Source organism: Hemitrygon akajei, chromosome 1 (genome assembly GCF_048418815.1).
Source record: "Hemitrygon akajei chromosome 1, sHemAka1.3, whole genome shotgun sequence".
Classification (NCBI taxonomy): Eukaryota; Metazoa; Chordata; class Chondrichthyes; order Myliobatiformes; family Dasyatidae; genus Hemitrygon; species Hemitrygon akajei.
Window position 1 is genome coordinate 111,411,197 of NC_133124.1, and position 12,791 is coordinate 111,423,987.

A 12,791-nucleotide genomic window follows, 5' to 3' on the forward strand; every position below is an offset into this window, starting at 1 on the left:
TTCAGAGAAAACAACCAAAGTTTGTGAAACTTCTCCTTTTAGCTCATACCTTCTAATTTAGGCAGCATTCTGGTAAAACCTTTCTGCATCCTTTTCAAAGCCTCCACACCTTTTTAATGTTAACGATTTTCCTAAATGTCAGTAATCACAAAGGTGTACTTGAAAACACACAGGTTCACTCATTTGTTTAAGACATGCTTCGTATTTGAAATGAAACACAGAACTCTTTCAAACATTTTGAACTAGTATGAGTACTTGTCGCAATGGATAACTGCAGGAATTAATAGCGCAACAAGATTTGAAACAAACTTACCGATTCACACTCTCTGAGCTTTTTCTGAGCACCATCAAAATCAAAATTCACATACAGGCACTCCACAAATTCTGTGATTGGGTCTTTGTATGTGTAAGACTCCTGCAACAAACATCAAAAAAATAAAATTACTGAAGTGAAATAGCAGTAATCATGAAGTTGCACATCACTACCACCTCTGTTTCTAAGCAGGTTTCAAAACTGAAGGACAGTTCAGTGAAATGACATGACACACCTTTACATGGTAAAAGATTCTTCCAGTACAATCAATTTCTTTTCAGAGCCATTATGCACAAGAAAAATCAATTGTTCTAGTTCACATGAAACCTATTCCAGGATTATTTAGTTGATTGTTCATACATAAAAGCTCACACAAAGTTAATTGTTGGCTATTAAAATATTAATATCACAGACTGCAAAGACAGCTTGATGTTCAGCACAGTTAAATATAGAAATAGACTAACTGTTCTTATTTTCCAAACCACCAGCCCATAATAGTAAATCTAAAGCATGTATTTTGTTTCTGTATGCAAGATCCTTCTACATAACTTTTATCATAGATATTTCAAATCTTGCAAATTTTTTAAAAATGGAATTTGGGTTCTTTGAATCCAACCTTTTGTGGGTCTCTGGTACCTCTACAAGGTTGGACAGTGGGTAGCACAAATTCCCTTACTAAAGATTCAGATGATCCACCTGTGTCAAGCCAACAAGTTCAGCAATGGCCAATTGTCTGGGCAGGAAGAGGAAACCAATCGGAGGTGTAAGAGTTTGTATATTAATAATATCCAGAGTCCACTAACTTTGGGTGAAAGCAATCACTCTGTAGGCCTAGCCATGAGTAATGAATAGGAAACAGAGTATGTCTACTGTCTTCCAGGGTGTTAACGTCAGAACAGAATAGAAAACATGACAATAGGAGAAATAAACCAATCATTGAAATGATGAGGAGGATTGAATATATCCATTGGTTGCCCAATGGGATGAATAACTTGGTTTAATGCTCTTTATTATTCCATGTGTTGAAATTTCAAGAGGAAATTGCAGAATTAGTAACACAAAAAATATCCATTTGTGAAACAAGAACATCAGTTTGATCGCCTGAGACAGATGCAACGAAATTGAATGAATCATCAGAAAGACAGTGACTATTCAATGACACGACCTCCAACAGTTTCAAGCTTTTATCAGCTACCATCATTCAGCTCCCTGTTTACTAATTACATCTAACACCACGAGAGAAAGGCAAGACAGGTAGAATAATCCAAAATAATGGTACTCCATAGACTCAACATTGCAGATCCAATGAAAATCTGCTCTTTGCTGCTGAACAATATGCATCATGATCCCAGCAGGTGCAGGTGATTTCAATGCACTGACAAAATACACATTACATCCTTACACAAAGAAACCAGCTGATCAGTTCTCTATATAATCAAAAGGTGCAACTTTGACTAAAATTCTAGTGATGCTACCATTACAGAGCTACTTTATTTTACGTTATTTAGAGATGTAGCACAGTAACAGACCCTTCCGGCCCATGAGCCTGCGCCACCCAATCGTACCCATGAGACAATGAACCTACTAACCTACATGTCTTTGGAATGTGGGAGGAAACCAGAGCACCCCGAGGAAACCCACGCACTCATGGAGAGAATGTACAATTCTGCTTACAGTCAGCAACAGAACTGAACTTGGGTCACTGGTGTTGTAATAGTATTACGCTAATCGCCACGCTACTATTCTGCTGCAGCTCTCCATTTTGTTGTCTGCTTACCAAACTGCTTTCATTTAAATGCTGCAATCTGAGATTCCGCCATCTAATTCGGGTATAGAACTGATCACCACATGCTGAGCTAAAGTAATTGGAGCCATCACTAAATTATTGGAAAAATTTGACTAGGGTGGCACAGTAGCGTCGCGGTTAGTGCATTGATTTTACAGCAAAGGTTTTAAGATTGGCTTCAATTCCTGCCAGCTGAACGTTCTCCACATGACCACATGGGTTTCCTCCTGGTGCTACAGTTTCCTCCCACATTCCAGAGACATATGTGTTAGGGTGAGTAAAGTGCCGGCATGCTAGGTTACTGCCAAAAGCATGGCTGCACTTGCAGCACATTCTCGATGCAAAAGACGCATTTCACTAAACGCTTTGATGCACATGTGATGAATAAAGCTAATCTACCTGGAATCATCAGCTATTCAAGGAGTTTTAAATGTTACTCCAACAGCAATGTGGGAGCACCATCACTTGAAGAACTATAGTAGTGCGAGGCAGTGACACAACCCTGCTTTTTAAGAAGAAACCAGGTGGGAAAGTTTAATATGTACTTGCTTTGCCAACCACACCCAGACCCCAAACCCTATAAAAAGCCATCAAATTTAAACTTTGAGCAACACCTGGACTCTGGTAAGTTTTGTCAGGCTTGCCAGAGTAAAGATAAATATACATACACACTGCCTTTGGAACTTTCATTCAAGAGTATTATAGAAACACCCATGAAAGATTAAATTTAAATCCATGTAAACGAGTAGGAACTTTCTCAAGAGATTTGTCAATTTATGTTTGACATGTTTATAATGTACTGCTGCAAAAAGTTAATTTTCAAAGCCCTAAGCATGTGTGCCATGACAATCAACTTCTTTGGAACCTAAGATTAATGTGCATATCCCAAATCTGTCTGAACATCTCTAGAAGGACAAAGGAGAACCATGATATTTTCACAACTATTTGGTGAGACGAGAGAAATATCAAAGATAAACCAAAATATTCAGAACCAACTAGAATTGAATCAACATATATTCTATATGAAGAATGCTTCAAAATGAGAATTCTTCAAATTCTTTGCATCTCAGATAACAGTTTAAATAGGAATCCTTACCAGCCAAGGTCAACTGCTGGGTCTTCAGTGCAACTACAATTTCTATCCCTGGTTCTGAATCAACTGGCACAGTACCAAGTGTACACCAGCTTTAGTCACTACTAACATTGAAACAGATTAGGGTTGTGTAATATTTTATCCTAGAGAAGTCTCCATTATCTAGCACTCCAAGGTCACTGAACAACCAAATGGCTACCCAACAACCAAATGGCATGAGCTTTAACAAGTTGTAATGAATTCTACTTCTTTCCTTCTGTAATGAGTATGATCATACTTGGCTGCTTTGTCCAAGTTACTGGAAGTTACTTGTTTTATTTTTGTTCAAAAAGCAAGCAAGTTGTTGAAACTGGGAGAACTTATCATGATTATATTCACATTTCCAGTCCACATCAGTTAGACTGTGTATCAATCCCTTAAACGCTACAAAATAGAGGCCATCCCAGAAATCATCATAGATCTGTGCCAGAAGAGTAATTAGCCGGAGAAAGGCAAAACTGAAAGTAGTACATCAGAAGGAACTCAAGGAAGGAAGTGCTGGGATTGCACGCCACGCTAATGAATTTCATAAAGATTAAAATCTAGCCAAAAGAAACTACAATGACTTAATTTTACAAAAATTAATGTTTGCACTGGAAGTGTGAATTAAAAAACATAGTCATTTGGTTGGGTTGATTTTAAATTAATAATTTTCATGCCAAGCTTTTTGATTTCTATAAACAAAGCTGGACAGAAGACAGAACAGGGAATTGCAGGAATGCATCCTTTGGAACACACAGGAGTGGTATAAATTTAGTGATGACTATAAAAGCAATGTTAAAAAATATATCACCACTTAAAGAAAGATGAGCAGTATATCCAAACCTGGCCAGTGTAGGCCACAACCAGAAACAAAAAACAAAAAATTCTGGAGAAACAAATTTCAATAGTTTTTTTTCTCAAGCTTCTTTTTTCATGATATGATGATTATTCAGTTACCAAGCACCTTCATTATTTTGTGCATTTATTTCAGATTTCTAGCATCTGCAGAATTTGTCATTTGTAACATAAACATCTCACCCCCAATCCCTAACCTCAATATCCAGGGCATAACAAGCAGAAGAATTCAAAGCAGTTACAGACGAGTGCAAATGTAATGGAAATATTTGTCAAACTTGGCTGCAACCTTACATTTCTTATTTCAGCCCACCCTTGGCATTGAAAATGCTCTTTTCCATTTTCTACTAACCCATCTATAAATTTGCTATATGCTTCATTGCACAAAGGCCCAGACTTTAAAAAGTTGTTCAAGTTCTTTTTTAAAAAAAAAGTTTTCAACACCTGGCACTGATATTGAATCCAGAGAAAAAGCCCACGACAGTACATAGGGGTTTATCAGACCAAAATAAAAGCCAACAAATTGGGTTTTAAATGGAACAATATTTGAATATTCAATCACATTCTTATCGAGGACATGAGAGAGGGTTCAGGTTGTGGTTTGAAAAAGATCTCACAAGCACCTTTAACATGTTACAAATAAAAACAGAAAATGCTAGAAAAAAATCATTGCAGGAAGAGAAAAGCTGAGAAACACTACAGGTTGGAGGAACAAAACACTGATTGGGTGACCACTTTGCAGAACATCTTCAATTCTTCACTCAGCACACAGGGAGGATCTTGTAGTCCAAGCTACCTGTGAGTTGAATTCTCCATTCTATTCCCAGCCTTACCTCTCTGCATTTGAGCTCTGACACTGACCTCACAAAACTTAGGAAGCAGTGTCTCATCACACATCCAGGCACATTACAACCCAAAGATTAACAATGAATTTAGATAACCAGTCTTTCCAGTTTGTTATCAGAACTGGTTCATTCTGATTAAAGGTAACCAATCTGTAATGATAATTTCACTTCTTTCTTCCCACAGATGCTGGCTGATCTGCCAAATACATCCAATATAATTTTTATTTCACTAATCTAGCAAATGCAGTAACCCATATCTCACAGTTCCACTACCATTTTCCCCTCCTTGTCTCTCCTCTGTCATCCACTATTGACATTGCTCAGAGAGATCAGTTGTGATTAATAAGCTTTCACTACTGTGTCTTAGCCATCACCACCATTTGTGTCATTTCGTCCTCCTCTGCCTCCAGCCCATCACACTGCTCCTTCAGCTTTGCCCATTCCTTCATCTTTTCTGCAATTTGAAACATGCCTGTATCCTAACATTTCCTTGTTCAGGCTTAAAAAGAATAAATCCGAAATGTTAACTTTCTGTACATGCTTTTATTTCAGTTTCTAACATCTCAACTTTAGTTTTCTCAATCACTTTGCAGTCATTTTGCAAGGCTTTTAAAGTATCATGAATATAACTAAGTAGACTGAATCCATTTTTATTTGATTTGAAGAATGCGTCAGAATGAGTTTGCTTCTAGTGTTGACAATGTGCAAAGGCAAAAATGTGTTTTCAGTACAGAAGGGTCAGTACGTTAGCTATGGTAGAAGAGACAGAAAAAGGTGATGCTGGAATTGGCTGTAAGTGGGAAGATTTAAGCATGATAAAAGGAAACATTGCTTCATGAAGGGCAATCCGCCTTTGAAATTGTTTCCCGAGGGAAGTTATAAGATCAGTATGCAACTTGGATCAAATTGAACCAATATCTTGCAGAAATGCACTGTCTACTTTTACCATTAAAAAAATAAGGGTGATGGACAAGTGTTGATGCTAGCTAAATTCAATTATATAAATTATTTGAAATACAGCACATGAAGTGGTTACTTTTCAATGGATGTTTCAAGTTTGCTAATCATCAGCCGTTAAAAATTATATTATTTTGCTACAGATTAACACGTTGTCACTTGCTTGAGATTTTACATATTTTATAAATCACATGACAGGAGCAAGGTTTCATTAGAGTGCAACATACAAATTCTAATAAATATATAATGCAATGTACAGAAGTTAATACACAATATTGAGAAATAATGTGGAAACTTTTTAAAATATACTATTGAACTTAAGCATCTATTTAATTTATTAATCTGTAACATAACAGTACAGATATTGAGAAGAGTTTATATTGTCAAACACTGCATAAAAATTTTAGCCAGTTGTCCAGTTGTTGTCTGAAGAGAATAACTACCTGCAGTGTTATCACTAAAATTCCAGACAAGCAGTGTGGATTGTGCTACCAATTACTGTAAAATACCATCAAAACAACCTGTATGTTTTAGTGTAGGCTCATATACATTTTAGATGTCCCACATGCTCTAAGTAGTCTGATAATTACACTAGTGAAATTACTCATCTCTGTCAACTGCATTTTCCAGCCACATCTGGGCCACCAGGAATCACTGTAACATACTTCATTCAGGAGTCCAAGGAACAGGCTAACTGACCATATTTGATGGAGTGTATTTGGATAAAAAGACTTCCTTAGGGGCATCCCAGGTATAGAAGAAAAAGAAAATAGTTCTTAACAATCCATCAAATTGGTTTAACATGAACACTTATTTTCATGAAATTAATTATTACTGTCTCACATCAATGAGTGCTAGCAACTAAACTCAAGGCTTATGAGATCATAAGACATAGGAGCAGACTTAGATAAATTGGCCCTTTGAGTTTGCTCTGCCATTCCATCATGGCTGATTTATTACCCCCTTTGACTCCATTCTACTGTCTTCTCCCCATTACCTTTGACACCCTCACTAATCAAGAAACTTTCAACCCCTGCTTTAAATATATCCAATGACTTGGCCTCCATAGCTATCCATGGCAATGAATTCCACAGATTCACACCCTCCAGCTAAAGAAATTCCTCCTCGTCTCTGTTCTAAAAGGACATACTTGCATTCTGAGGCTATGCCCTCTAGTTCTTAGTTAACATAGGAAATATCCTCTCCACATCCACTCTATCTAGGCCATATATGTCAAACTCAAGGCCCGCGGTGGAATTATCTTTGGCCCGCGATTTAATATCTAATTACTATTAAAGCTGGCCCCAGTAATCGAAGTGCCTATGGTGTATGATATGGCTAATGCTGAGTTTATTCAGGTACCAGGTTTTCAGGGTTTTTAGTGTTTATTCGGCAGTCTTATTCATAAGAAATGGAATTTGTAAAGTGAAACACTTTGTAGTTATAGCAGAGACTGAGACACATGAGAGCAGGCTGAAAAAAACGGAGGCAACGAAAGCTGCGTTCGCACGCGTCCGACTGATCCGGCCCGCATGAAGCTGCATTTTGCTCAATCCGGCCCGTGACCTAAAATGAGTTTGACACCCCTGGCCTTTCAACATTTGATAGAATATTGTTTCCTTTCTTTTGCCACTATAAAGTAGGAGAATTTGCAGGTCTAGAAGCAGAAGCATACTAAAGGAGGATGGACGGCAGTTAGCTGAAACATAACTGAAAATACAAATTTAAATCTAGAAAGCTCAGAGTTATGTGCCAGATCATAATTGGCAAAAAAGTCAGGTGGGCCGAGTAACACTCTTCGATGTTTAATAAGCCCCAAAGGATTAGATTTCCATCAATACTTACTGCAGAAAATGAGATCATGGTTCACATTTTACATTGCAATAAGTCAGATGATTGTTGAGCACTGTACTTTCTAAGTGCACTTTAAAGATTAGAAAACTGCATATACCAACATGAGAATATGCCAGCAACAAAGACAATCAGCCATCCAAAAAACACCAATTTACCTCAATTTCTATACAGACTTGAGCAAATTACATTATCAACATGCAATTTAGCTTTTTGTTTTCCTTTAGACTAAAAATTGACAAGGACAATGCAACAGAGGAAAATTAAACTGCCAGAATAATGCAATGAGGCCTAGTATGTAGGAAGGTACAAAATGCAAGCTCAATGCCGTCCACCATCAAGTCATTTGATTTGCACCATATCCACCACCCTGAACGTCAGTTTCTTCCACCACCCATCACTTCAGTATGTACTATTTGTAAAATGCAGTTACAATTTATCCTGAAAAATAACTCTCAAAAACACAATTTCTATCATGAGAGGAGGCAAGTGTTTAACGTGAATGGAATCAGAATCAGGTTTATGGTAACCGACATATGTCATGAAATTTGTGGCAGCAGTACAGTGCAAAACATAATATACTTTAAGTAACAAAAAGATATATGTAAAGAAAAATAAGTAGTGCAAAAAGAGAGCAAAAACATTGAGCTAGTATGTGCCTTCAGGCTCCTGTACTTCCACCTTGAAGTTAGTATGAGAAGAGGGCATGTCCTGGGCGGTGGGGATCCTTATTGATGATGCTGCCTTTCGGAGGCACTGCCTTTTGAAGATGTCCTTGATGCTGGGGAGGCTGGTGCCAATGATAGAGCTGGTTGAATTTACAATGTTTTGAAACTTTTTCCTATCCTGTGCAGTGGCCCCTCCATACCAGGCAGTGTTGCAACCAGTCAGAAACTCCATGATACTTCAGTAGAAATTTGCTGAAGATGTAGGTGACATACCAATTCTCCAGAAACTTCTTTTGAAATATAGCTGCTGGTGTGCCTTCTTTGTAATATGTGGAAGCATTGCCATCCATATATTCCCACAATATTGGACACTATCATGACCCTGGAGTTACATCACCATTCCTTCCCTGTTGTGCTTCTAAAGTCTGGAACTCCTTCCACAACAATACTGGGGGGGGGGGGGGGGGGTGGGAAGGACCTCAGAGTTTAAGGTGGCAGTTGACGACCACCTTCTCAAGGCCAATCAGAGTTTGCCTTGCCAAGTAACGTCCACATCCTGAAAAAAATGAAGAAAATGTGATTCTTGTCCAAGAATATTAACCAATTGAAGCAGAGATGCACAATGGCTTTCAGAACCAGGCAGTCCTGAAGTTTCAGTGTCTTGGAATGGATGGTAAAAACTGACTGCATGGGGCTTTTAAATCCATCCACTCAAACACTCCACCAATAAAATTTAGTTCAACAATATGTAGTGGATTTGTCCAGTGACACCATTGTAACTTATCAGAATCAGGTTTATTATCACCAGCATGTGACGTGAAATTTGTTAACTTAGCAGCAGCAGTTCAACGCAATACATAATCTAGAAGTGAAAGACAAAGTAATAATAATAATTATTATTAATAATAAATAGATAGATAGATAGATAGATAGATAGATAGATAGATAGATAGATAGATAAATAAATAAATAGATAAATGCAAGAAAACAAAAGATACAAGGCTAACAGATTCAAATGTGGCATTGTTGCTGGAGTCTAGCAAGAGCAGCAACTCTGGAGAGTAGTATTGCAGAGGACTGATTCTGAACTCATGGGTACAGAGAGTAATACAAAACACAGCAGCTAAAATTTCTCTCTTGGTCTACTTGTACATCTTGCACAAAATGGGCAATGCAAGATGTCTAGCTTTCCCATAAAATATTCATACATTTTAATGAAATCTATGTGATTAAAACACCAGTCTTTCAAAGAAATGTACACAATATATAAACATTAAAAGGGCATTGAAGGATGCAGACACTGTTATCATAAAACTGCTTGTGTACTTGCATTAACATTCTGCATGCCAATCCCAAATCATCCTAGTCTAATATTTTAATAATAAGACACTAAGCTGGTAAAAACAATGTGAGGTTAGTCAATAAACAGCCGAGGAACACTGCATTAGATGAAGTTGAAGGACAGAAGTGTAATGTTACAGGGGATCAGCACTATAACACAAGTGATGTAATGAGGACACATTATTTCTTGTAATATTACCCAAACAATTTAATACTTCAGTTGCTGCAGAACAGATTGACTAACACAGACAGTATTGTTTTCTAACCCCCTTCACCATATCTGATACACAATCTACATATAAAACTTGATTGTCACATATTGAGGCAATGTCATCAAGATTCAAAGCCACATTTTAAAATGAATTGAAAGTCTGAGCTGTGGATGTGGGATCATTAATATAGTCTGCAAAGTGATCTGTCAGTTTCTTCCACTTCTATAATTTTTGTCTGATAACTAAATACTTGATGTCTCTGAATCAGAATAATGAACTATCCTCAATTTTTTTCTTCATTTAGGTTGAATAACAAAATATAAATCAAAAGATGAACTAAGTGTTCCGCAGTTCAATTAGACAAACTTCTCTACACTACACTGATGCAAACAGCTGGCAATTCCAATACATTATCCTCTTGCTGTTCTCCTGACGAATTTTCCACACTACTTAAACTTCAGCTTGCTCAAAACTCTTGTTATAATATTCCACTCATTCATGTGACCTCAAGTGGCTCTTGATCTAACAACATTCACACTTTTCAATTCTTGTCCCCAAGATTAAAAACCTCAGTGATTCAGCTCTCCCCCTCTCCTCAAATTCTCAGATCATTGCACCTCTATAACTTGGGCTCATTACATGTTCCTTATTTCTTGAAAATTCCATTAACAGCTGTGCTATAATCAGCAGAGAATCCATCCTCTGATTAACCTTCCCATCTTCTTTCAAAATTTAAAGATAAAAATAAGATAACGATTAGCTTTGTCACATGTACATAGAAACATACAGTGAAATAATGTCACTTGTGTCAACACAAATGTCGCCATGCTTCCAGCAGCAACATGATATGGCCAGAACTTACTAACCCTTAACCCTTATGTCTTTGGAATGTAGGAGGAAACCAGAGCACCAGAGGAAACTCATGCAGTCATGGTGAGAACATACAAATTCTTTACAAACAGTGGTAGGAGTTGAACCCCTACATCACGGTAATTCCCACTTTAATTCCTACTTCTATGACCAGTCTTTGCTCATATTTCCCATCTAGTGAAGTATCTGATTGTGTGTGATTGCACTGCACAACATGCAATGTTATTCTATATGTCTAGATTTGCAGAACTGCAGGTGGTTACAGTGATTTAAATTGTACAAGCTGAGTGAGGAAGTAGCAAATGGTATCCATCTGGGGTTTAACAAAAGATGGACTGAGTGCAGGAGCCTTGTTGTTAGATGGTAACGGAAGGGCACAGCCATTATGCCTTCTGCATCACTGTAAGTTTGCAAATTTCATCAAGTGCCACACAGGAAAAGAATGGCAAAAAACAGCAAGCTTTGATTTTCTTAATATTGGATGTTTAGTATGTGAGATATCTCAGTAAAGGCAGAAAGGGATCACAGTCTGGAAATTCACATGCAAAAGCAGAACCTATGCACTTGAACTTGAAATGCAACACCCATGTGATTTTGGTCCCAGATTGAAACCAACAATTGCAGTTTCCCAACCCACCCCATTGATGAGTTACTCTCCAGCAGGAAGCTTGAAGATGGCATTAAGTACTGCAGAGGGCTACAGAAATGACTTGGTTTTACTTGCCCCTCCACCACCACCTCCCACGACAGGTGCAGTGGATCCATTTCTAAGGATCAAAGCTTCCATGCCATTTTAGATCCAATACATGATGGTGATAAATTCTGGTGGGCACTTAAGACCTGTAAAGAATCCTTCATAATTTGATTAATGGCAAAGGCTTCTGTGAGGACAAGGTCAGGTATATGTAGTGATTGATCTAGTCTCTGCACTTGGACCTGTCGTACAGTGAAAATTCTGTGTGACCTTGGGAAGAATCTTTAGCTCCTGAAAGTTCATTGAGGATAATCCCTGTAATGGCTTTCCTCATGGCAGACAGCAAACAAACTACTTTGTGAATAAAATAATCAAACTTTCATCCTTTCGTGTTTAGTGTGCTATTGTGATCATCTAGCATGTTCTTTTTTCAATGTGGGAGATGAGAAAAGATCATGAATTTATGCCAGAAGCACTTCTGAGCCATGTTTTAGAATTTCAGCAAGGATTTGTCTGCTCCTGTCTGTTTTACAACTAATGCATGTCCTTTTCTACATCTTGCTGAGCTGGCACAGTAACAGCTGAGATGGAGAGTGTGCCATGAGGTGAAGTCAAGGATACATGCACCATGTCTTGGTTGAGGTGATCTTAGTGCATGCTCCATCAAGCATACACTTGGCTCATAATGATTCTTTAGAAGCTTTTCTCCATTCCTGGCTCTCAACAGGTTGGGATATTTAGGCTATAGATGGAGATGACGACACTGATGCTGTGGTTTTCAGTTAAATGAATCACCTCTTGGTGATTTATCCACCTACGTGTTCTTGAAAATATTCATTCAATATTCTTATATTTACAGAGAGTCAGAGAATATGAGCACAAGAGTTGATTTGTTTATTTTGATGTGTAAAGTCCGTCTGTTCCCTAGTAAAACCTAGAGTTTTCCATTATAAAGATTTGAAAAAAATACCAAAAGTGTATCTACATCATCTCCTGAAGGTGTGAAATGAAGTTCTATGTAAATTTTATTATCAAGCGTATATATCATCATATACAACCGAGATTCACTTTCTTGCGAGCAATCACAATAAATACAAGAAACACAATAGAAACAATGAAAGAGTACAACCAACAGAGCCGACGACAACCAATGTGCAAAAAAACCAAACTGTGCAAATACAAAAAGAAAGAGAGAAAAAAATAAATAAGCAACAAATGTCGAGAATCTGAGATGAAGAGTCCTTGCAAATGACTGCAGTTCAGTGGTAACAGTTTGGTGATGAGA

General features: G+C 37.6%; 1 protein-coding gene across 1 annotated transcript in view; it reads right to left on the reverse strand.

Moving 5' to 3' along the window:
• The window catches only part of LOC140729842 (eukaryotic translation initiation factor 3 subunit E-A), a 163,342-nt gene that overhangs the window by 79,110 nt on the left and 71,441 nt on the right, over positions 1-12,791 (reverse strand). Inside the window, exon 9 of the mRNA XM_073050055.1 lies at positions 314-415. Within this exon, the coding sequence (XP_072906156.1) occupies positions 314-415 (102 nt within the window). The remainder of the gene's footprint in view (positions 1-313; positions 416-12,791) is intronic.